Source organism: Bos grunniens, chromosome 25, assembly GCF_055505025.1.
Source record: "Bos grunniens cultivar Pamir isolate PY7600 chromosome 25, Bosgru_T2T1.0, whole genome shotgun sequence".
NCBI lineage: Eukaryota > Metazoa > Chordata > Mammalia > Artiodactyla > Bovidae > Bos > Bos grunniens.
The window spans coordinates 33739202-33766769 of NC_141189.1; the positions used below are offsets into that span (position 1 = coordinate 33739202).

Below are 27568 nucleotides of genomic sequence, written 5' to 3' on the forward strand. Positions count from 1 at the left end.
AACGTTCTGATGTCTGATGCCAAACTCCTTTTAGTTTGTTTCTCTGTTTAAAAGGTATCTTGACCTCTTAACCTACTGCATTTATCTTACCATTTTAGAATTATATCAACTTGTCAAGTTCCATAAAATTGCACACTATGAAACTTATTGAAATTTTACTCTATAAATTAATTTGAATGAAAGTAACAGCAATTTCAAATACTGCATTGTCCAAAGCATAAACATGGTACATTTCTTAGTGAATTCTTCTTTAATATCTCAAAGTTTTGTAATTTCCTTCAGAGTTATTGGCTTCCCTGGTAGCTTGGACGGTAAAGCGTCTGCCTACAATGTGGGAGACCCGGGTTCGATCCCTGGGTCTGGAAGATCCCTTGGAGAAGGAAATAGCAACCCACTCCAGTATTCATGCCTGGAAAATCCCATGGACCGAGGAGCCTGGTGGGCTACGGTCCATGGGGTTGCAAAGAGTCGGACACGACTGAGCAAATTCTCTTCTCTTCAGAGTTATTACATGCCTGATAATTGTATTTCTAGGTACTTGATATATTTAATACTATTATGTTAAAATTTTTTTCATTTCCTAATTTTTTATATCTCGTATGTGTGCTAGCCATTCAGTCACGTGTCCAGCTCTTTACGACTCCACGGACTGTAGCTTACCAGCCTCCTCTGTCTATGAAATTCTCAAGGCAAGAATACTGGAATGGATTAGCCATTCTTTTCTCCAGGGGATCTTCCCAACACAGGGATAGAACCTGGCTCTCCTGCATTGCAGGCAGATTCTTTACTGTGTTGGCCATCAGTAAGCCCATATTTGGTATATAAGAATACAACTGATTTCTTATATACTTGAGTTTAGCAATTGTGCTAAACCCTAATTAATCCTAATAATTTATCTGTAAATTCCATTGGATTTTCTACATATATATAATACCCCAATCATCTCTGCAATAATATTTACTGTTTTTTTAATATTTTATATTTTTCTTTCTTTCTTTTTTGCATTAGCCAAGATATCAGTATAACATTAAAGTGGTAACAGCAGGTACCCTTCTATTTTTATCTCAAAGGGAATATTTCCCATATTTCACTATCAGATTAGTTTTAGGGTTTTTATAGATACTCTTTCAGAGAAGGCAATGGCAACCCACTCCAGTACTCTTTGCCTGGCAAATCCCACGGATGGAGGAGCCTGGTAGGCTGCAGTCCATGGGGTCACTAAGAGTTGGACACAACTGAGTGACTTCACTTTCATGCACTGGAGAAGGAAATGGCAACCCACTCCAGCATTCTTGCCTGGAGAATCCCAGGGATGAGGGAGCCTGGTGGGCTGCAGTCTATGGGGTCGCACAGAGTCGCACAGCACTTCATGACTGAAGTGACTTAGCAGCAGCAGCATAGATACTCTTTATTAGATTAAGGAAGTTACCTCTTATTCCAAGTTTGTTAAGAATTTGTTTTTAATCATAAAACAGATATTTTATCAAATCCTACATCTATTGTGAGCTGATGATGACTCTCCTAGCACATTACTTAACTTGTTATTGTTAAACCAACATTGCAGCATTCCTGGAACAAACTCAACTTTTATATATTGTTGAATTTGGTTTACTGATCTCTTGTTTAGGATTATTTGAATCATTCTGTGGGTAAAAATAAACTGTAATTTCCATCTCTGTAAAATTCTACAATTGATTTCATTATCAATGTGTCAGAGTTAACACACTTTAGTATCTAGTCTCATGAAATGAACTGGAGAATTGTCCCTTTTATTTTTATATTTGGTATGGTTTGTTTAAAACTGGTATTATTTCTTCCTTAAATGTTTTCTAAAACTCACCACTGAACCTCACCTACTTACTTACAGGGTCAAGTTGCACATTTCTTGTATACATCTATTCTCACACTCACCTTGGGCTGAGAGTGCTGCCTAATATAGTTTCATGCATTGTACATTCTGCTTTCATTATAGAGCATGGAAAGGTGACTTGTTCATATCATAGATATAAGCCATTGATAAATTTTGCATATCAGCATATAAAATGCTATTTTAATGGTGTCTTCACGTTTTTTCTTCTATTAATAGCATTTTATTTTTCTTTTTTTGTCACTTTATGAGTCTCAGCACAGGCATCAGTAAGTGGCAGTAATAAAGACTCATTGAAATGTGACTCTTTTCTTTGCCAACTAAGTACATGCCTTCTTCACAGCAGCTTCCTGACTCAAACTAGAATGCAGACCTCAATATCATGGAACATTAGGATTTCTTCTCAAGAGTCAGAACTGCATGTAAATGGCGTAGATCTGAAATGCTTCTCTTCAATTTTACAGCATCCTTGAGTATGCACAGTCATTTGGGGGAGAAGAGTGATAGTCTCTATTCAACGGCCATTATTTAACTCACTTATTTTTGGTTATATAGTTTCCTCTTTTTAAAAGCTGTGGTATAATTTACCATATAAAAGCAAAATCATAGGATATTTTAAGGAGTGAATGTTAAGTAAATAAATAATATTATAAAGCTCAAAAACTGTTTAGAGGCACCAGTGAAAATAATTCATTAAAATGTCCCCACCCCTCTACCCTTGAACATCAATCCAGGCCAAGATCACTAATCAAGCTTCTCTGTTAAACTAAATTACTTCTTCCCTGGCAGTCCCAAATCTTTTATTAAACTAGACTGCAGATCAGGTGTGTCTCAGTTGCTTTGTGATCAATTAGATGAATAAGTTAGTCTATTCACTCTAATTTGACATTATCGTGATACTATATACTTCCAACATGCAGGGAACTAATTTTAGTCACTTTTTCCCTTGTACTATTTTCCTAATCTTACTCTTTTGTGTAATTTTTTTGAAATCACTGTTTCATAGGGTCTTGATTTTTCTATGTGTAGAAGTGGAAACTACTAGAATGATCCAGTTTATCACTCTGGTTGCCATATCAAAGATACAAATCATCACAGTGAAAAACCTGATCATCTAACCAATTCAGAGTTTTATTTAGTAGTTAAAACAACAATTAAACTTCTGAAGAACCAATTTTTTCATGACGGACAAAAATAGTTTTCATATAAATAGGAAGCTTTAAGCTATTTTACATTGAGAAAAAGAGTACATGTGTTTACAAACACATTTAGATAAGCAAGTTCATGCATTTTTATAGATACGCTTACCTTTCAGAAACAGCTTCATTAGGTTCCCGTGACCAATTACTCTTTTCACTTGCTTTTTCTGAATAATTAGTAGTTTCAGATTTCACAGTTTTCCTTTCCTGTGGACTATTAACTGACTCTGGATTCTTATCCAAATTCATTGTTTCTGAATTTGCAACCTGTTAATTGGGTGAGGAAAAAGCAGCTGAGGGGAGGGTTACCAACTGTGGTCTTCTACACAAAATTGATAGGTTAAAATTTCACTTGGAAATTGTTCTCAAACTATTTCTGCATACATATGGTAATCAATGGCTGATGATCATGATTGCAGTTACTCTGCCAAAATAAATTAAAAAAAATACATCAAAAGAAATAAAAATAATGACAACATGAAGCAACTTCTTAGCTTTAAAAGAAGGAAAAACAAATACCTAAGTACTTAGACACAGAAGAATGAAGAATATATTTTATTCCTATTACACTGAATTTTAGGAATTAATAAACATTCGGCTTTAACAAAGAAAATTTTATTTTTTATACTTATAGTAATAAAGTGAAGACCAGAAATGAATCAATTTTCCAACTTGTTCTTCTCTAATTGATGAGTTTGGGATATCTAATAATTTCCCAAATCAAATACTGGTTCCTTTTTGCTAAACATTTTACTTCTCACATTTTACTGTAAGAAGCAAGAAACCAAGCCAAACTTTCAACACTTAGCTCAAAAATCTCAACAGCCTAATAAAAATACAAGCTATCACTTATAAATTATGCTTTCCATGTTATATCACTGTAGGTCACATTTCAGCTAAGCTTTCTCCAACAATGTAACAAGAACTCCCTCCTCCCCAATTTCCAATAATATGTTCCTTATTTGAGTTCACGGACAGTGCTTTTAAATGTCCATATTTCTACCAACAGTCTGTTTATGAAGATTTAGGTATTTTCTTAAAATATATAAAGTTTCTCTAAGATGTTCCTCATTTCCTCCTGAGCCCTTATTTGCAGACTTTAACATCTATATTTCTACTAAGTCTGTTCAAGGCAATCCAAGCTTTTGAAAAATCATGTTCCTCAATATTCCTCCAGCCTCTACCATTCCAAATCCACTTCCACATTTTTAGGTATTTGTTACAACAGCACACCATACTTAATGGTACCACATCCTGTATTAGTTTTTGGAGGCTGTGGTAACAAATTACCACAAACTAGGTGGTTTAAAACAACAGAAATTTATTCTATCACACTTCTGAAGGCCAGAGGTTCGAAACTGGTTTTATTAAGATCAAGTTGTTAGCAGGGCTGGATCCCCTTCTGGAGGCTTCAGGAGAGAATCCACTTCCTTTTTTCCAGCTTCTAGGAGCTGTCAGCATTCCTTAGCTTGTAGCCCTTGCCTCCATCTTCAGTGCAATCATCCAACCTCTGCTTTCATTGTCCCATCTCTATTTTCTGTCTTTAACCTTCACTCCTTTTTATAAGGACCCCAGTGATCATATTGAGCCCACTAGGATAATCTTCTCATTGATAAGCTTCTTTTAATAACATACTCACAGGTTCTGGGAATTAGGTCAGGACATCTTTTGGGAGCCATGATTCACCACTATGAACCATCTTGATACAATTAGCACTGATGTGAAACTTACAGAATATTACACCCAATATTCTTTTCAAGTGTACATGGAACATTTACCAGGGGAAAGCATATCTTGGGCATAAACTAAGTGTCAATAACTCAAGGTTCAAATTTTACATAGTATGTTCTTTGACCAAAACAGATATCAATAAAATTAAGATAGCTAGAAATGTCTGAAAATTAAACACATACTTCTAAATAATCCACAGATCAAAGAACGATACCACAAGAGAAATAAATTATTTTGAACTAATGGAAAACAAAACTACAGTATAATACAATTATTATACTCTCCACGCTGAGAAGTATATAAGTGCTAAGAGGATGCTTAGAAAAAGCAATGCTTAGAAAAAAACTTGTATCTTTAAATATTTTCTAGTAGAAAAGAAGGTTAAAAATTAAAGCTCTTTCTCTTTTAAGAAGCTGAAAAAAGAAATATCTAAAATAAGATTGATCAAAAAAAAAAAAGAAAAGAAAACATGGATTATACAAGTAACAGAAATGAAAGAGTACATCACTACAGATTTACAAGTATTAAAATGACAAGGGAATTTTATCAATAACTTTATGCCAACAAAACCAACAACTTAGATAAAATGGACAAATTCCTTGCTAAGATAACTTACAAAACTAATACACAAGATGAACCAAAAATCTTAATTGCTTTATACTATTAAAGAATTATATTTTCAGGAAAACGTCTTCTTATAAGAAAACTTTTGGCCCAAATGGTTTTCAGAGGTGGATTTTATCAAATATTTAAAGAAGTAATAAAAATCTTACACAAACTTTCAGAAAACAGGGAAGAAAATGCTTTGCAATTGAGTTACTGAGGCTAGTGCATATATGATACTGAAGGGAACAAAGATAGAAGAAAAAAATTCAGTGAATGTATACTTAAGATTATTTTAAGTTTTATATAAAAACTATAAACAGATCCTAAACTCTATTTAATGACACTCATGTTAAGATATTTTGAAGTGGACACTGCAAAGCGTATTTTGATATAAAATATATTAGTACTTATGAATGGACCAAATATAAAGATGGCTTGGGGGATGAGTAGAATGACAGATACATGACAAGTATAAATATATTAAAAAAATAAAGGTAGAAGATAGACATTGACTATACAAGCATTCACTGTAAAATTCTTTTAGCTTTTCTGTGTATGTTTGAAATTTTTCATCCTGATAAAATGACAGAGAGGGAGGCAGTCTAGGCAATCACAAATCGCCTCTCTACTCATTTTATAAAAGAAATACAAGTGGCATTAGTTTTGGCCACTTCTCCAGAGTCATAGGAATTTCTTAAGTATAAATTTATTATCTTTTAAACCCATGTCTTCATCTGGAAGTACATTCTCTTCTTATAATCCAACTACTTAAAATGTGGGTCAAGTAAGTTATTAAAACTCCTATACATTTATACCAACCTTACAAACTGTATTGTTGGATACCACATTTGGTTCCACAAAATGCCTTTGAGATAACACCGCTTTAACACGTCTTTGAAGTTTTGCTATTTTTGCCTAGGAAAAAAACAAACAAACCGGAGTACCAAAATATATATATCATATAGAGACGGCGAGAAAACTATTTGCCCATGTAGTTTTGTGAGACTTAGGCATCCATCAAATATACGAGAAATTCTTACGTAAGACAAACATTTAAATCAGGTTTGATGCTAGTATAATATGTCCAAGAATGGAAGATTAAAAAAGAAAATGAAACTTCTAATTAGTTCACCATAAAATTAATGGTGATAGAAATGCCAATCCACAAGTAACCCTAGAAGAGTAAAACAAAACAAAACAAAAAAAACCCTAAAGAAAGTCTGAAACGGGTTATACAAATGCTAATACAAAATGTTTTTGAACTGACACCAAATGGCTGATGGCTCTACAAGTATTTTTCAAGGACCAAACAGCTGAGGTATAATAAATTCTATATATAGTATTAATATATCAGGTTGTGGCCAGGAATCAGATTTCAGTATACCTTTATTTTTTTTTCCTAACATGTACAACATCATTAAATTCTACTTTTTAAAAGTACTCGAATGAAATTAGAAACTTACAAAGAGTTCATCCGCTATTGCTTCATGTTTATTCTTGCACTGTGTCTTCCCAATGCGTTCAGTCAATTCTCTCAGTTTGTTATCAAATAGTTTGTAACTTATACTATAGATCTCCTGTCGAACCAAATGTCTGACCTAGAATTTAAAAATACAAACCACCACGTTTCAAATTTAAAAGCAATTATTTTCTACTTCTTGAAAACAGCTTTGCTTTTTTCTAGGTTTACTGTAACTAGTAAAATGTACTTTATTTATATATTTGTATTACTGTATCAGTAAGTTTTATAAAAGTTAAAAATCAAATTCAGCAGAACACACCTAACATTTAAATATATGGATAAGTTAGAAATTAAGTTTATCCTCCCAATACTAATTTTAGTTTCCTACAGTTTCAGTTGAATTCCATAATACAAATTAAAGCCTATTTAGTCCCATTTATATATATTTTTAATGACCATAACTGAAACCTAGTACTCTATGAAAAGAGACTGTATTTATTTCAAATGGCTGGTCGATCTGTAGTAGATATAAAGCAAATTATGAAAATCTGAGCCTTGACCCTGTTATTAACAAGCTGTATCACCTTTGGGAAGTCACAACACCTCTGAGCTTCATTTGCCCTGTCCACAAATGGACAGATGTCATACAGTGTTGCAAAAGGGATGCTCGTAGGATTTTCATAAGAACATAAAAAGATAATATGCATAAGAGCTCTATAAAATGGAAAACACTGAATTTAAAAAAAGGACATAAATATGCAAAATAATCTCCATACATAGTTTTATGTTGGGGGTGGGGATGCGGAGTAGGGAGGACTTCTTATTGTTAAAATTGTAAGATACTAGTGACAATTATGTGACTAGTGCTATCTGGCATAATGCATGCTATTCTATCAGATTATAGTAGTTGGCACATGAAACACTAATGAATTTCATTATCTGGCTGGTTTTCAGAAAATAGATTGGCCTATTTTCAGGGAGCATAGTTAATCTCAATGCCCAAGGAAATGAACAGCTCTGCTGAGCCATACGTTCAGAAATATTCACTACAGGTGTTTGCTCAATGTATATGCTCCTTTAAGCAACTCTCACAACAGAGTAGTCTCTTTTAGTACAAAACCTGTCATGACATAATTAAGGTATTTATTAGCAATATTTATATCTTCCCCTAATATCTTGTAACTTGGGGTTCAAAATTAGAACAGTTTCTATGTTAAACTCATTTATATTTATGTCACTTGGATGACTAGTCTTAATCAAAAATTTACTTTTGATTATTCCCAAGGTTTTCCCTTCTCATTCCCAATTGTTCTTGCTCCTCAAAATTTCTGTCTACTCTATTTCTTCTGTAGTGCTTCATTAACGTTTCTTCAGTGGTTTTTCAACATTATCAGACATGATTATCACTTGTACTCTTACAATTTTTGAATATCTGATTAAACTAACTGCTTAAAATAAACGAATTATGTAAGTAAATGCTCAAAAACCCATACTATTTTTACTGACAGCCATTACCTATCAACCCATGTAAGGTTTTTATGCATTACTGCATGCTTGCCAGTTCACTGACTAAGGTCAATATGTGAAGCTCATACCCCAATGAAATTTTGGAAAAACATGTCAGTTCTGTTTAGGGAAATACTGTTTTGTTAGAAACAAAAGGAACAGTGTTCATCAAACTTTCCTGGTAAGGAGCATCAATCACATGGAATACTTGTTAAAAATCACAAATTCTTAGGCCCTGACCTGGATTCATCAATTTCCTGGAAAGGGGCCTGGAAAGTTGTATAGGCACCACTACTGATTCTCATCAGGTACGTTTGAGAAAAAAGAAGCTTAAAACAATTATTAGTGAGCTCAGTGTAAAATAAACACAATTTAAACAAGTACTCTTGATGATTCAGATGAAGGCAGACCCTTAAAACTTCATTATTTTGGACTAACTGCTCATTAAGGCATGATTCCTATGGTGTAGAGAGATATTCGTTCTCACTTAGTGGTGACATTCTTCATACAGAAGGCAGGCACAATAACCTCCACCAAATACCTCATTACTGTCTTCTACCGATGGTAATGTGACTAAAATTATGGAATCAGATGAAGTTCTAGCTACAATTTGCATATGGCAGGCAAAGTGGCCTAAATATTAGAGAGAGACTGGCAATTATGTATCTGACTCAACTTTCTACAATGGTGCATAGGGTGAATAACTTAGACTTCAGAAGAAAACCCCGTCTACTTCAGTAATTTAATTGGAATATACCAGGACAAGATCCTTTTGAAACCTCAAAAGATGAGTCAACAGCTTTTGGACTCTCTCAGTAGGAAAGAACAATGTCAGAATGGGAAGCCCTATTCCACTGGGACTCAAACAAGGAAAAAAGATGTGGTTTAGAGAGTCAACTGTTTAGACAGGAATTAAAATATCAAGTGAGTGAGAGTTAGTTACTGGGAGACAGATAAAAGGAATTAGCTAAAAACCTTTGTCTCTGGACAATGCAAGAAACTTCTGGTGGTAGTGGCTCGGGAGGATAACAAATAAACGGCATTGTCTAAACCTCAATGGGAAAGGACCGTATTCTGCGTCAATGTGGACCAACTATTTTGTGAGGCAGATAACAGCAGTGAATGAAACTCTGATTTTTCCATGCCAGAAAAATTAAAATGTTAAAAGAATAAATTTTGTCTTTATATGTCCACATCAGAACTTATTACTGAATTCAGCTACTAACTCACTGGGAACAACACATCTGCAATCCCCAACCTCTTAAGCTATATCCACGCAAAAGACATGGGTTGGATCCCTGGGTCAGGAAGATCCCCAGAATAGGAAATGGCAACTCATTTCAGTATTCTTGCCTGGGAAATCCCATGGACAGAGGAGCCTGGTGGGCTAAAATCCATGGAGCTACTTACGATTGAAAGACAGAGCATGCATGCACATGTGCACGTACACACGCACACACACATGCACGCATGCTTAACCTAATTCTGCTACCTCATTCTTGCAAACAACAGAATATTTACGTTTTTTTTTAATGTCTCCTTTGCCTTGCAGAAGAAAGTAAGAGGTAGAAAGGGTGAAAGTGTTGCCTCATCTTTTAAGCTGATTCTATTTGAGTCTTTCAAAAGGTTTCCATTTATTATGCAAATGTATATTCATATAATACATAACTATGTAATTGTAATGGCCTGTGTTAGAAACAGTAGTGTTTTTGTTTCTGAAACAGTAGGATAGTTTGGATTGAGACATTTTGATCCATTATTGCTAATGACAGACATTAATCACATAATGACTTTTAGTTGAGGCATTTCAGTGGTAATAAAATAGCAAAACAAGACCATACAAGTCCTGATACAGGACCTACTAAATTTGAAGCTCACTGACAGGGATCAAGACCATCCCCATGGAAAAGAAGTGCAGAAAAGCAAAATGGCTGTCTGGGGAGGCCTTACAAATAGCTGTGAAAAGAAGAGAAGCGAAAAGCAAAGGAGAAAAGGAAAGATATAAGCATCTGAATGCAGAGTTCCAAAGAATAGCAAGAAGAGATAAGAAAGCCTTCCTCAGTGATCAATGCAAAGAAATAGAGGAAAACAACAGAATGGGAAAGATGAGAGATCTCTTCAAGAAAATTAGAGATACCAAGGGAACATTTCATGCAAAGATGGGCTCGATAAAGGACAGAAATGGTATGGACCTAACAGAAGCAGAAGATATTAAGAAGAGGTGGCAAGAATACACAGAAGAACTGTACAAAAAAGATCTTCACGACCCAGGTAATCATGATGGTGTGATCACTCACCTAGAGCCAGACATCTTGGAATGTGAAGTCAAGTGGGCCTTAGAAAGCATCACTACGAACAAAGCTAGTGGAGGTGATGGAATTCCAGTGGAGCTATTTCAAATCCTGAAAGATGATGCTGTGAAAGTGCTACACTCAATATGCCAGCAAATTTGGAAAACTCAGCAGTGGCCACAGGACTGGAAAAGGTCAGTTTTCATTCCAATCCCAAAGAAAGGCAATGCCAAAGAATGCTCAAACTACTGCACAATTGCACTCATCTCACATGCTAGTAAAGTAATGCTCAAAATTCTCCAAGCCAGGCTTCAGCAATACGAGAACCGTGAACTTCCTGATGTTCAAGCTGGTTTTAGAAAAGGCAGAGGAACCAGAGATCAAATTGCCAACATCCACTGGATCATGGAAAAAGCAAGAGAGTTCCAGAAAAACATCTATTTCTGCTTTATTGACTATGCCACAATATTGACTATATCCACAATATTATGTGGATCACAATAAACTGTGGAAAATTCTGAAAGAGATGGGAATATCAGACCACCAGACATGCCTCTTGAGAAATTTGTATGCAGGTTAGGAAGCAACAGTTAGAACTGGACATGGAACAAGAGATTGGTTCCAAATAGGAAAATGAGTACGTCAAGGCTGTATATTGTCACCCTGATCATTTAACTTCTATGCAGAGTACATCATGAGAAACGCTGGGCTGGAAGAAGCACAAGCTGGAATCAAGATTGCCGGCGGAAAGATCAATAACCTCAGATATGCAGATGACACCACCCTTATGGCAGAAAGTGAAGAGGAACTCAAAAGCTTATTGATGAAAGTGAAAGAGGAGAGTGAAAAAGTTGGGTTAAAGCTCAAAATTCAGAAAACAAAGATCATGGCATCCAGTCCCATCACTTCATGGGAAATAGATGGGGAAACAGTGGAAACACTGTCAGACTTTATTTTTGGGGGCTCCAAAATCACTACAGACGGTGACTGCAGCCATGAAATTAAAAGACGCTTACTCCTTGGAAGGAAAGTTATGACCAACCTAGATAGCATATTCAAAAGCAGAGACATTACTTCGCCAACAAAGGTTCATCTAGTCAAGGCTGTTTTTCCTGTGGTCATGTATGGATGAGAGAGTTGGACTGTGAAGAAGGCTGAGTGCCGAAGAATTGATGCTTTTGAACTGTGGTGTTGGAGAAGGCCCTTGAGAGTCCCTTGGACTGCAAGGAGATCCAACCAGTCCATTCTGAAGGAGATCAGCCCTGGGATTTCTTTGGATAAAGCTGAAACTCCAGTACTTTGGCCACTCTTGCGAAGGGTTGACTCATTGGAAAAGACTCTGATGCTGGGAGGGATTGGGGGCAGGAGGAGAAGGGGATGACAGAGGACGAGATGGCTGGATGGCATCACTGACTTGATGGACATGAGTCTGGGTGAACTCCAGGAGTTGGTGATGGACAGGGAGGCCTGGCGTGCTGCGATTCATGGGGTTGAAAAGAGTCGGACGCGACTGAGCGACTGAACTGAACTGAACTGATACTCAAACTCAGAGTAAATCAGACATGTATAGAAACTGTAATACAATGAGATGAAATAGGCCAAAAAGAAAAGAAAAAGTACATTTAATGATGCCAGAAAAGCAAAATGTCAGATAATGCAACATTATCTGTACAAACTTGGAAATGACAGCAAGTGAACCCAAAGACTTTACAATGAATGTCTGGGCTGCCTGACTCTATTAAGTATCAACTGTGATAACAAACAGCTATAGCTGGAAATCAAAGAATCCCATGACCGGTACAAAAGAGACAGAATGAAACTCAAGGTCATGTGGTATCTGACTTGAAAGATTTGAGCAAAATACTGACTGAAAAGCCTATTCTATATTAATACCACAGCCTCTCCCTTCACATGATTCTGTAGGCTTCTCTGTAAAGGATCATTTTCAAGGATCTAGAGAGGTGATGTAAACAATTATTTTTTCCTAATACCTCCACCTGCTAATTCAGTTTTCAAGTACCAGTCCTTCATCATGAAAGTTATGTGTACTCATCATGTAGATCAATTAACTTTTACTATCTTTTAAAAAATAAGCTTCTGAAGCAAATATTTAAGCCCAATATTTTACCTGTTCCAGCAAAGCTGTTTGCTTTTCCAGAGCTACAGAAATATTTTCATTAATTTGCTCTGAAGTTTTCATACGCTTAACATTTTCTTTGTTTTCTGAAAACATCCTCTTCTTTTGATTATGGCCTTGGGAAGATGAAAAGATCAGAGATAAAAATTTTCCTTCTAATGAAAGAAACAGGGGGATTTTCTAATTTAGGGACCCCTAAGCAAATTTAAAAACTAAAATGTGACCACAGGACCATTTTTCAGAAAATGTAATTGTATAAAAAATTCCAACAAATTAAAAAATCTTAGTACTGGTCTGGGATATACTTTCCTCCCATCTTACTTAATACACAATAATAATAATAACTGAATAAATTATAGCATTAGATCTTCTATTTACAGTTGAGTGGTCTTACATTATTTTTAGTTTTTAGGCAGTCCAACATGTTTTTAATAGGTGACCCTATATTACTTCTAAGCAATTTAAAATTCACCTTGTTAAATGATTATTCTGTAGCCTAGACAAGAAAACAAATATATTTTTCCTATGAAATAATTTTTTTCTTATATCTCATTAAACTATAAAACACCCTACTTTTAATAAACTTCTGCTATTTTAATAATTTTATAATCCTAAAACTCCATTGGTTAATTATTTGACATATTTCTTACACTACATACACACAAACCTGTATGTATATGTATGCTTATTATCTATCAGCTTATACTTGGCCTGTGATATATAGGTCAATTCTACAGAAAGAAATGGGTTCATCAACTATTTTAAAAACCCACTCTCTCAAATAGCCTTAATAAAACTCCAAAACAGAAAAGGTGTCAATGAAGCAAACAATCTCTATGAACCACCTTTTAATCCTGTTGTACTTTCAAAGGAAAGTGGTTGTTTCCTTCTTTGCCAGAACTTACTTCCCGTTGGAGACAGAGGATACCATTCCCCATCACTGCTAAGAATGGTTCAGAAACAAGATACTCTGAAATAATTATTGTCATCATTTACTGTTTTCCTGTCTGTAAGGATTCTACTGTATCTATATCTGAGATAATGAAATTCCCCCAAGCAAAGTAACTATTTTAATTTCTCCAAGAGATACATAAGTATTCACTTACTGTTATTACTATCAGTGTCAAGTGAGGACAGCCACTCTGCATCTATATTTTCACAACTTAAAATGCTGGAAAGACAGGTTCTATAGGATTCTTCACTTTTCAAAATGTCATCAGCACAGTTACTTGAAATGACTGAATTCACCAACTTAGGTATTTTATCACCAGGCACAAAAGGGTCATCTGAACTGAAAACTGAAATGTCACTTTGCTTTTTATCATATAACTCAGCACTGGAATTTGCTTCTAAATAGGAAACTATCTTGTCAATTCTCTTATCATCCAAGGTATTTGTTTTTGTAGACTTTGGAATTTGAACTATATCACTCAATACACTGGATAAATGGCAAATGGATTTCAGATTACAATCTTCTTCATGTTCAAAAAAGGATCTTGTTACACTTGCCTGACATTCAAAATGATTTTCAGAAGTATTTTGTGAAGCTTTTGCCTTGTGTATAAAGAATTTCCCAGGAAATTCTGTTTTACTTGGCTTTTCATAAGGGTACACAACTTGTTCTTCTGTGTATTCCAATCTTGCTTCCGAATCAGTAATTTCTAGTGGTTTTATTAAATTCTGAGAAAATTCTTTACTTTTTGGTCCACATACTGAATTTTTGATGGAGTTCAATGAGGAAGCATCATTTTCAGAATGTCTACATTTGCTACTTATGACATCAGTACTTGACTTCTGATTACCACTTGATATATTATTCTCAATTGCTGCTGTTTTTAGTGCTTCAACATTCCTTGACTTATTCAGGATCTCTACTTGCTTCCGGCAACTTACAGGCATTGTTTTCTTGGCTTTTAAAATCTTCCGTTTACTTCTATCTGGACTTGCCATCTTTCATATCCTGGAATGTAAAATACTATATTTGAATGCATTTCTCTAACAGACAAAAGCTAACATTTATTTACAATATTAAAATAATGTTGAGACTATGTGCCAGATTTAGATAATTATTTTTATTGAAAATTATATCCATTTTCATCTGTGTCACTGATAATTAAACGTTGTTCTATAACTCTAACTATATAAAGTCAAAATTTATACTGCCAGTAAGCCTTTATTTGATACTAAGTCTGATCATTTATCAGGCCACTTTTTGTTATGACACCTCACTACTATAACCATTGAGTTCTAATTTAAATAATCCAAGCAGGCCATACTTAAAACATTTTTTCATAAAAACAGATAAACAATGTTTTGTATGGAATATTCCATTTTCTGTATCACGTGGCACCTTTATTAAAGCTTTCCTAATATTCCAATTTTCAAATTAATGGTATTGCAAGAGCTGATTCCCAACAGTTATCAGTATGAAATGAGCACTAAGATACACAACATGATGCTAGTTCAAATGAGAAAACCAAGTTAGGTTTCAATACATTCTTAATCCTGAATTATTTCTGTTAAATAAAAATCTACTACATAGCAGAGAAAAACAGTATTTATTTGTATTTCTCATTATTCACATTAAGTATTCACATTAAGTCCAATCTAAACCATAGATAGGTAGATGGTTTAGAAGAAAACTGCCAAATTACAAGGCAAATATAAGCAAAACAAACAACTATATAATACATGGTAGACCAGTTACCTAACAAACTATAGCGCACACTAAATTCAAAGACACAGTCTATGAGGTAGAAAGCATTTGTACTTTCAAGGTACAAATAACCCAGTGGGGTGGGGTAAGGTCCATGGGATTGCAGAGACTTGGACACAACTTAGCAACCCATTCAAAGCTACCTGAGTAATTTTTTGATTTATCCTTATCTATTTTCCTACTTGAAGCTTTCATTGACTATATATATTCTTTTCATTCAGTATATCATTTGATCAGGAACAATTTCAGGATTTTTGAGACCTGAAGGCTAAGTGAATCTTACTTAAAAGAAGGGGGGAAAAAAAAAACCCCATAAATTCAAATTTCAAAAACCTGTCATGCATACTTAAAAATCAGAAAATCCAGAAAAATAGCACACTTTCATTAATTAAGGGCCTGATACAAGATAGAATTCTACTTTCCCTATTTGACTATATATTTGATTGCCTCTTTATGAATACAGTTTTTGTAATATTCACCATAGAAAAAATGGAGAAACCAAGTCTTTCCTAGGGCAAGGTTGATTAATTTTTAATTCTTTTGAGTTTTTGTTGTTGTTTTTTTCTTTTTCAAACTTTACTGAGTATAGTACTACAGAAAAGTGCACATATCATGTGTACACAATTAAAAGAATTTTCACAAACTGAATACACCCCTTTAACTAAAATCTAGATCAAAAAGAGAATGATTCATAGGTTCATCAATTACAACAAATACAACACACTCTGGTAGGGAATGTTCATAATGGTGGAGGTTATACATGTATGGGGCAAGACATCTAGGAGAAATCTATTATTTTCCTCTTAACTGTGCTGTGAGTCTAAAACTGTTCTTTAAAAAGGTTATAGAAATAAAAGAATAAAAAAAATAATTCCAGTCCCCTGGAAGTCCCCTCATACTTCTCCTTCTAGTCACTGGCTCCCCGTCTCCCAGGGATGATCAGTAGCCTGCAATCTAACAGCATAGATGAATTTAAGCCACTTTTTATATTTTATATAAATGAAATTACATAATAAGCACATTTTAGTGTCTGGCTTCAGAGAAGGCAATGGCACCCCACTCCAGTACTCTTGCCTGGAAAATCCCATGGACGGAGGAGCCTGGTGGGCTGCAGTCCATGGGGTTGCGAAGAGTTGGACACAACTGAGCAACTTCACTTTCACTTTTCACTTTCATGCATTGGAGAAGGAAATGGCAACCCACTCCTGTGCCATTCTTCTTGCCTGGAGAATCCCAGGGACGGGGGAGCCTGGTGGGCTGTGGTCTATGGGGTTGCACAGAGTCGGACACGACTGAAGGGACTTAGCAGCAGCAGCAGTGTCTGGCTTCTTTCACTCTTGCTTATATTTGTGAGATTCATGCATGCTCTGTTTAACTGTAGATCATTCTTTCTCATTGCTGTACAGTAGTCTATCATTTGAATATGCCACAGTTTGTCCATCTGTTCTGGGTTGATTAATTTTAAACCAAAAATCAGGATGTATACAACAATCAACTTCATCTAAAAATATAAATTCTTATTGATAATGCTACAGCTTTGTGTCATTTAAAAACAAACAACAAAAAAAAATCTTTTATTTGAAAGGTAGGGTTCTATCAAAAGGAAAAATATGTATAGTGAATTTCTCTACTTGAATCTGTTATTGAATATATTTCTAATAAAAGTTATCTTTTGAGGGGAAATCTATGAGAATTAAATTCCCTAGTTAAAATTTTAAACATCAAATAATTGGAAAAAATTTTCCTTATCTTCTGACTTCATAAATTACAATCTTTAGCTTCTTCATTACTCAGATACTCCAGGTGCCAGGCACCACAGAGCACATTCCCACCACAATAAAGCTGATAGCAGTAACTGAATACACTCAAAAGTGACTGTGAGCCACAAATGTATCCTATTAAAGACACACTAAGTATATCCCCAATCACAAAATGCCTGAAGCAATTCTTTTGCTGGGTGAAGCAAGGGTAAGATGAAATTAAAATGAGACAACAGTCTTATATGATTACAGTTAAACTATCTTACTTTTGTAAACCTTGCAAACACCAACTAAGGGAACACATTCCTGTGGTCCTTTTCAGGGCCTTTGGAAAAGTCCCAAACTTCTTGCCTGGAAAATCCCATGGACGGAGGAGCCTGGTGGGCTGCAGTCCATGGGGTCGCTAAGAGTCGGACATGATTGAGTGACTTCACTTTCACTTTTCACTTTCATGCATTGGAGAAGGAAATGGCAACCCACTCCAGTGTTCTTGCCTGGAGAATCCCAGGGACAGGGGAACATGGTGGGCTGCCGTCTATGGGGTTGCACAGAGTCGGACACGACTGAAGCAACTTAGCAGCAGCAGCGAAAAGCTGTGAAAAATTTTGAGATAAAAATGCTTCTACATTTGATGCATAAAGACATGTATTGTATGGTTTCCCTGGTGGTCTAGTGGTAAAGAATCCACCTGACAATGCAGGAGACACAGGTTCAATCCCTGGATTGGGAAGTTACCCTGGAGAAGGGAATGGCAACCTACCCTAATATTCTTGCCTGGAAAAATCCCATGAACATAGCAACCTGGTAGGTTAGAGTCCATGAGGTCCCAAGGAGTCTGACATGATTGAGCATGCACACACGCACACCAGGAAGATCCCACATGCTGTGGAGCAAATAAGCCTCTGTGCCAGAACTACTAAGCCAGTGCTCTAGAGCCAGTGAGCCATAACTATTGAGCCCACACCACAGTTACTGAAGCCCACATACCTAGAGCCCATGTTCCACAAGAGAAGTCACCGCAATGAAAAGCCAACGCTTGCTGCAACTAAAGACTACACACGGCAGTGAAGACCCAGCGTGGTAAAAAAGAAACAAATTAAAAAATAAATACATGTAATATATAATGTATAACAACATTCTGAAGATACTGAGTATCTTTGATCCATCCACCATTTAACCAAATACAACTAGCAACTTGCATTTACCTATGTTTTCCATACCGTGCCCCTTCCCTCTTCTCTATCCTGAGGTAATCTGTAACCTGACTGTTGAGTTTATATATCTATTGTCTCTTACGAATTATAGTTTCATTACAAATGTCATGCAAAAACAATGAAGTTTGATTATACTTGTTTTTGAGCAAACTATAGTTTCCTAATACTTGTTTTTTCACTCATATTCTAATTTATGCATGTGATTATATACAGCAATACTTCATACATTTTCATGATATTATAATAAAGCACTAGGTCAGTAAAACAAAATTTGTTTATTCAATTACCTATGAAGGATATTTGAGTCATTTCCATCTTTTTTGTTTTTCTTAATAACACTGTTGCTGTGAACATATTTGCTTCAAGGTGTGTATCTGTAAGCATCTCTTGAGTGGGTTTGTTGGGTAGCTATAAGTTACACAAAATTTCAAGTTCTCAAGAAAGCCAACTTACCTTCCCAAGTAGTTGTACCAACTTACATCCCTGCAGGAGATGTGTACAAGTAACCATTATTCACATCCTCTTGAGCCCCTGGTATTGCTAGACCTAATTTTTATCAATCTACTTGGATATAGATGCGTATCTCACTGCCTTAATTTGCATCTCACTAATTACTGGTATTTTTTCATGTTTACTGGTTATACCTGTTTCCCTGTCTGCAAAACTCCTAGTTATGTTTTGCTCATTTTCTTCTACTGGGTTGTCTTATTTTTAAAGAGAACTCAATAAATTATGAATATACTATATATATGAGAGGAGCTACCCCACATCCGAGGTCAGGGGCAGAAGCTGGGAGGACCTCACGCCCGAAGGGTGGTGGCCAAGAGGAGTTACCCCACGTCTGAGGTCAGGGGCAGTGGCCGAGAGTGCCTGGCTGTGACAGCGCAGGAACGGCCAAGAGGAGCTACCCAAGTCCGAGGTCAGGGGTGGCGGCTGGGCAGAGCTACCTCACGTCCGAGGTTAGGGGCAGCAGCCGAGAGGAGTTACCCTGTGTCCGAGGCCAGGGGTGGCGGCTGAGAGGAGCTACCCAAGTCCGAGTTCAGGGGCCGCGGCCGGGAGGAGCTACCCCACGTCCGAGGTCAGGGGCGGTGGCCAAGAGGAGCTACCCCGCGTCCGAGGTCGGGGCAGCAGCCAGGATGAACTACCCCGTGTCCGAGGTCAGGGGCGGCCGGGAGGAGCTACCCCACACCCCCACACCTGAGGCCAGGGGCGGTGGCCGGGAGGAGCAACCCCACATCCAAGGAGCGGTGGCAGAGCTATCCCACGTTGAAGGTCAGGAAGGCAGCGGTGAGGAGATGCCCCTCGTCCAAGGTAAGGAGCGGCGGCTGTGCTTTGCTGGAGCAGCCATGAAGAGATACTCCACGCCCAATGTAAGAGAAACCCGAGTAAGATGGTAGGCGTTTCAAGAGGGCATCAGAAGGCAGACACACTGAAACCATACTCACAGAAAAATAGTCAATCTAATCACACTAGGACCACAGCCATGTCTAACTCAATGAAACTGAGCCATGCCCATGGGGCCACCCAAGACGGGAGGGTCATGGTGGAGAGATCTGACAGAATGTGGTCCACTGGAGAAGGGAATGGCAAACCACTTCAGTATTCCTGCCTTGAGAACCTCATGAACAGTATGAAAAGGCAAAATGATAGGATACTGAAAGAGGAACTCCCCAGGTCAGTAGGTGCCCAATATGCTACTGGAGATCAGTGGAGAAATAACTCCAGAAAGAATGAAGGGATGGAGCCAAAGCAAAAACAATACCCAGCTGTGGATGTGACTGGTGATAGAAGCAAGGTCCAATGCTGTAAAGAGCAATATTGCATAGGAACCTGGAATGTCAGGTCCATGAATCAAGGCAAATTGGAAGTGGTCAAAAGAGATGGCAAGAGTGAATATCGACATTCTAGGAATCAGCGAACTAAAATGGACTGGAATGGGTGAATTTAACTCAGATGACCATTATATCTCACACACTAATAATGCAATGCTCAAAATTCTCCAAGTCAGGCTTCAGCAATATGTGAACCATGAACTTCCTGATGTTCAAGCTGGTTTTAGAAAAGGCAGAGGAACCACAAATCAAATTGCCAACATCTGCTGGATCATCGAAAAAGCAAGAGAGTTCCAGAAAAACATCTATTTCTGCTTTATTGACTATGCCAAAGCCTTTGACTGTGTGGATCACAATCAACTGTGGAAAATTCTGAAAGAGATGGGAGTACCAGACCATCTGACCTGTCTCTTGAGAAATTTGTATGCAGGTCAGGAAGCAACAGTTAGAACTGGACATGGAACAACAGACTGGTTCCAAATAGGAAAAGGAGTACGTCAAACTGTATATTGTCACCCTGTTTATTTAACTTCTATGCAGAGTACATCATGAGAAACGCTGGGCTGGAAGAAGCACAAGCTGGAATCAAGATTGCTGGGAGAAAGATCAATAACCTCAGATATGCAGATGACACCACGCTTATGGCAGAAAGTGAAGAGGAACTAAAAAGCGTCTTGATGAAAGTGAAAGAGGAGAGTGAAAAAGTTGGCTTAAAGCTCAACATTCAGAAAATGAAGATCATAGCATCCGGTCCCATCACTTCATGGGAAACAGATGGGGAAACAGTGTCAGACTTTATTTTGGGGGGCTCCAAAATCACTGCAGATGGTGACTGCAGCCATGAAATTAAAAGACGCTTACTCCTTGGAAGGAAAGTTATGACCAACCTAGATAGCATATTCAAAAGCAGACACATTACTTTGCCAATAAAGGTCCGTCTAGTCAAGGCTATGGTTTTTCCTGTGGTCATGTATGGATGTGAGAGTTGGACTGTGAAGAAAGCTGAGGGCCAAAGAATTGATGCTTCTGAACTGTGGTGTTGGAGAAGGCCCTTGAGAGTCCCTTGGACTGCAAGGAGATCCAACCAGTCCATTCTGAAGGAGATCAGCCCTGGGATTTCTTTGGAAGGAATAATGCTAAAGCTGAAACTCCAGTACTTTGGCCATCTCATGCGAAGAGTTGACTCATTGGAAAAGACTCTGATGCTGGGAGGGATTGGGGACAGGAGGAGAAGGGGATGACCGAGGACGAGATGGCTGGATGGCATCACTGACTCGATGGGTGTTGAGTCTGAGTGAACTCTAGGAGTTGGTGATGAACAGGGAGGCCTGACGTGCTGCGATTCATGGGGTTGCAAAGAGTCGGACACAACTGAGCCACTGAACTGAACTGAACTGAACTGAGTTATGGGTATATTCTCTCATTCTGTGGTTTGTCTTTACTCCTAATTTTAACAGAGAAAAGATTTATCGACTACTTCCTTTCATGCTAAAATGTAATCTCTCTTCTTTGAGAACTTCTTCCCTACCCCATGTATATGTGTGAAATAGGGAGGCCTATTGGTGGTAGAGAAGCTTTCTGATTTAATTTATTGGAGAACATGGAGCTACACTATGGGCTGCACAATGATAAAAATGTAAGAGGAATGCAGAACTCAAAATGAACATATAATTGGTATGATTTTTCACAGTGAATTACTTATAAAGTTTACCAAAAAAATACTTCATCATAACAGTCTGAAATGTGTAGTTGATAAAACTTTAGATACGTAGGAAAACCTCTGAATCAAAATGCTTAAGGGTACAAACAAAACTTTTAAAAGGCTCAGAAAAGTACAGCTGACACTTGGACAACATGTGTTTGAAACAAGTGGGTTCACTTATACTCAGATTTTTTTCACTGTATATATACTACTGTACTACTGGATTTATCCACAGTTGGTTGAGTCTGAGGATATGGAGTGCCAACTATAAAGTTATATGGTGATTTCTGACTGTGTGGAGAGTCAGTACCTCTAAACCCAAAGTTGTCAAGGCTCATCTGTACTGGTAACTGCCCACAACGTGAAGAAATGGCTTACATATTATAGAGAGATTGAGAGAATGAAATTTGTTACTGGGAGCATAAAAAGCAATGCGTGAATGCATGTGTGCTAAGTTGCTTTAGTAGTGTTCAACTCTGTGTGGCACTATGGACTGCAACTGCCAGGTTCCTTTATCCATGGTATTCTCCAGGCAAGAATACTATGTTGCCATCCCTTCTCCAGGGGATCTTTCTAACCCAGGGATCGAATCTGCATCTCTGATGTCTCCTGCATAGGCAGGCAGGTTCTTTACCACTAGTGCCACCTGGGAAGCCCATAACTCAGTCTAATTGGGCAATACTGACATCACCATGCTGACTTTTCAACCACCTTGAATCCTTTGCTGAAAATAAGCCTGGAATGGGTTGCTGTGCCCCCCTCCAGGGGATCTTCCCAACCCAAGGATTGAACGCAGGTCTCTTAAGTCTCCTGCATTGGCAAGTGCGTTCTTTACCAGTAGTGCCACCTGGACAATTGAGTCTGGCAGGCTACAGTCCATAGGGTCAAAAAGAGTCAGACATGACTGAAGCAACTTAGTACGCATGCTTAGTGTATGACAGACTACAAGAACAGTGTACATACCTTAATTTTAAAATACTTTACTCCCCAAAAATGCCAAAACAATTCCAATAGGAATATCAAAGGTCAATGATCATAGATCACCATAACAAATAAAATGATGAAAAGGCTTGAAATATAATAATAACCAAAATATGACAGACACCATTGGACAAAGGCTGTTAGATAAATGGTGCTCACAGAGTTGCTCAAGCAAGGATGCCACAACCCTTCAGTTTGTAGAAAACACAGTATCTGTGAAGCAATGATTAAGTGCAATAAAGCAAGGTATGCCTATAACTTTGAAAATATTCTGTTAATTTTAAACTTTAAAAACATAACCTAATTGCCCCTTTTATTCTATTTTATCTGACGATGTAATTCAGCTGAATATATTGCTTTCCATACCACCAAATTGTTTTAGATGTTCCTTACAAAATTTATTGAGAATATTTTAAACAAATGAATCTTTTAATAGGAGAATTTAATCCAATTTGTATTTATCATATTAATTAATCACACATTAATACTTTACATTTGGTTTTATGCCCTTAGATTTTTATAACTTGCTGCTGTTATGTTTTACATTTTCTTATTTATGTTATCTCCATGTCATTTTAGTGTGAAAACGTCCTATTTTTTAAGGTCTACATTTGCTTTCCATAGGTTTATACATGCTTAATAAAGATATGAGCCATGCTGTGCAGGGCCACCCAAGATGGACAGGTCATGGTGGAGAGTTGTGACAAAACGCAGTCCACTGGAGAAGGCAATGGCAAACCACTTCAGTATTCTTGTCTTGAGAACACCATGAACAGTATGAAAACACAAAAAGATATGACATGGGAAGATAAGCCCCCCAAGTCAATAGGTATCCAATATGCTACTAGGGGACAGCAGAGAAATAGCTCCAGAAAGAATGAAGAGAATGGGCCAAAGGAGAAAATGCTCAGTTGTGGATAGGTCTGGGTGGTGAAAGTAAAGTTCGATGCTGCAAAGAACAATACTGAATAGGAACCTAGAATGTTAGGTCCATCAGTTCAGTTCAGTTCAGTCGCTCAGTCGTGTCCGACTCTTTGTGACCCCATGAATCGCAGCATGCCAGGCCTCCCTGTCCATCACCAACTCCTGGAGTTCACTCAGACTCACGCCCATCGAGACAGTGATGCCATCCAGCCATCTCATCCTCTGTCGTCCCCTTCTCCTCCTGCCCCCAATCCCTCCCAGCATCAGAGTCTTTTCCAATGAGTCAACTCTTCACATGAGGTGGCCAAAGTACTGGAGTTTCAGCTTTAGCATCATTCCTTCCAAAGAAATCCCAGGGCTGATCTCCTTCAGAATGGACTGGTTGGATCTCCTTGCAGTCCAAGGGACTCTCAAGAGTCTTCTCCAACACCACAGTTCAAAAGCATTAATTCTTTGGCACTCAGATTTCTTCACAGTCCAACTCTCACATCCATACATGACCACTGGAAAAACCATAGCCTTGACTAGACGGACCTTTGTTGGCAAAGTAATGTGTCTGCTTTTGAATATGCTATCTAGGTTGGTCATAACTTTCCTTCCAAGGAGTAAGAGTCTTTTAATTTCATGGCTGCAGTCACCATCTGCAGTGATTTTGGAGCCCAGAAAAATAAAGTCTGACACTGTTTCCACTGTTTCCCCATTTATCTCCCATGCAGTGATGGGACCAGATGCCATGATCTTCGTTTTCTGTATGTTGAGCTTTAAGCCAATTTTTTCACTCTCCACTTTCACTTTCAGCAAGAGGCTTTTTAGTTCCTCTTCACTTTCTGCCATAAGGGTGGTGTCATCTACATGTCTGAGGTTATTGATATTTCTCCCAGCAATCTTGATTCCAGCTTGTGCTTCTTCCAGCCCAGTGTTTCTCATGATGTACTCTGCATAGAAGTTAAATAAGCAGGGTGACAATATACAGCCTTGATGTACTCCTTTTCCTATTTGGAACCAGTCTCTTGTTCCATGTCCAGTTCTAACTATTGCTTCCTGACCTGCATATAGGTTTCTCAAGAGGCAGGTCAGGTGGTCTGGTATTCCTATCTCTTGAAGAATTTTCCACAGTTTATTGTGATCCACACAGTCAAAGGCTTTGGCATAGTCAATAAAGCAGAAATAGATGTTTTTCTGGAACTCTCTTGCTTTTTCGATGATCCAGTGGATGTTGGCAATTTGATCTCTGGTTCCTCTGCCTTTTCTAAAACCAGCTTGAACATCTGGAAGTTCACGGTTCACGTATTGCTAAAGCCTGGCTTGGAGAATTTTGAGCATTACTTTACTAGCATGTGAGATGAGTGCAATTGTGCGGTAGTTTGAGCATTCTTTGACATTGCCTTTCTTTGGGATTAGAATGAAAACTGACCTTTTCCAGTCCTGTGGCCACTGCTGAGTTTTCCAAATTTGCTGGCATATTGAGTGCAGCTCTTTCGCAGCATCATCTTTCAGGATCTGAAATAGCTCCACCGGAATTCTATCACCTCCACTAGCTTTGTTTGTAGTGATGCTTTCTAAGGCCCACTTGACTTCACATTCCAGGATGTCTGGCTCTAGGTGAGTGATCATACCATTGTGATTATCTTGAATCAAGGTAAATTAAATGGGGTCAAGCAGGAAATGGCAAGAGTGAATATCAACATCTTAGGAATTAGTTAACTAAAATGGACAGGAATGGGCAAATTCAATTCAGATGACTTACATCTACTACTGTGGTAGATGATAGATACTGCAAGAATCCCTTAGAAAAAAATGGAGTAGCCCTCGTAGTCAACCAAAGACTTCAAAATGCAGTTCTTGGGTGCAATCTCAAAAACAACAGAATGGTCTCACTATGTTTCCAAGGCAAACGATTCAATGTAACAGTAATCCAAGTCTATGCTCCAACCACTAATGCCAAAGAAACGGAAGTCAAACAGTTCTATGAATACCTACAAGACCTAGAAGTAACACCAAAAATAGATGTCTTTTTTATAAGGGACTGGAATGCAAAAGCAGGAAGTCAAGAGATACCTGAAGTTACAGGCAAGTTTGGCCTTGGAGTACAAAAGGAAGCAGGGCAAAGGCTAACAGAGTTTTGCCAAGAGAACACAATGGTCAGAGCAAACCCCCTCTTCCACCAACACAAGACAGCACTCTTCACATGGACATCACCAGATGGTCAATATTGACATCACACTGATTATATTTTTTGTAGCTGAAGATGGAGAAGCTCCTTACAATCAGCAGAAAAGACCTGGAGCTGCTTGTGGCTCAAATCATGAACTCCTTATTGCAAAATTCAGGCTTAAATTGAAGAAAGTAGGGAAAACCACTAAGATGATTCAGGTATGACATAAATCAAATCCCTTACGCTTATGCAGCAGAGATGACGAATAAATTAAAGGAATTCAATCTGGTAGAGTGCCTGAAGAACTATGGATAGTGGTTCACAACACTGTACAGGAGACAGGGATCAAAAACATCCCCCCAAAAAAAGAAATTTAAGAAGGCAAAACGGTTGTCTCAGGAGACCTTACAAATAGCTGAGAAAACAAGAGAAGCAAAAGGCAAAGGAGAAAGGGAAAGATATGCTCAAATGAATGCAGAGTGCCAGAGAATAGCAAGGAGAGATAAGAAAGCCTTCCTAAGTTATCAACACAAAGAAACAGAGTAAAATAATAGAATGGGAAAGAACAGAGATTTCTTCACGAAAATTGGAGATAACAAGGGAACATTTCACGCAAAAATGGACACAGTAAAGGACAGAAAGGGCAAGGGACTAATAGAAACAGAACATATTAATAAGTGGCAAGAATACACAGAACTATTAAAAAAAGGTCTTAATGACTGTTGGGAGGCACAGTGCAAAACAGCCTTGAAGGAGAAGATCCTTGGGAAAATGGTGAGGGGCCAGAAGTACCCAGGCATTGTGTACTGATAGTTGAAAAACATTTCCTGCCTTTGGCTATGCTCGGCGCCAAGATTTAATGATTATACACTAAAGACGTTGCTTGAGAAAAATGGGTCATGGGATAAACACATGGGTCATTAAGAACGCGCTGGTCCTTGAAATATCTTTTACTGATTATATCTTAACTTTGTACGTGGTCTGCTCGCCGTATGCTCTGAGCTCTTTGTTCCTTGCTCCTATAAAAAGGCTTGACTGCAGAAATAAAATTGTCAGTCCCTGCAGAGACTGTCCGAGTGTTGTTCTTTCAGGCTTGCCGTTTCCAAGTCCCGGGAACAGAATTCCCACAATGACCCAGATAACCATGTGATGGGCTCATTCATCCAGAACCAGGCATCCTGGAGTATGAAGTCAAGTGGGCCTTAGGAAGCATCACTACAAAAAAAGCTAGTGGAAGTGATGAATTCCTGCTGAGCTATTTCTAACCCTAAAAGACGAAGCTGTTGCAGTGCTGCACTCAATATGCCAGCAAATTTGGAAAACTTAGCAATGGCCACAGGGCTGGAAAAGGTCAGTTTTCATTCCAATCCTAAAGAAAGGCAATGCCAAAGAATATTCAAACTACCGTACAATTTTGCTCATTTCACAGGATATTAAGATACTTAAGCTCAAAATCCTTCAAGTTAGACTTCAACAGTACATGAA

The 27568-nt window shown here is 37.7% G+C and overlaps 1 protein-coding gene across 17 annotated transcripts in view; it reads right to left on the minus strand.

Moving 5' to 3' along the window:
* Positions 1-27568, minus strand: part of ATF7IP2 (activating transcription factor 7 interacting protein 2) — a 76701-nt gene that overhangs the window by 38375 nt on the left and 10758 nt on the right. For 3 of the 17 annotated variants that reach the window (XM_086375814.1, XM_086375804.1, XM_086375809.1), the window contains exons 2-6: positions 13906-14759; positions 12791-12915; positions 6867-7001; positions 6223-6318; positions 3176-3333 (exon numbers count right to left, since the gene is read on the minus strand). In XM_086375814.1, the coding sequence (XP_086231940.1) occupies positions 3176-3333; positions 6223-6318; positions 6867-7001; positions 12791-12915; positions 13906-14749 (1358 nt within the window). In that variant the 5' untranslated portion in view covers positions 14750-14759. Of the gene's footprint in view, positions 1-3175; positions 3334-6222; positions 6319-6866; positions 7002-12790; positions 12916-13905; positions 14760-18262; positions 18334-27568 lie in introns of those variants that run through there. The other 14 variants (XM_086375815.1, XM_086375810.1, XM_086375820.1 and 11 more) reach the window with 7 other exon arrangements.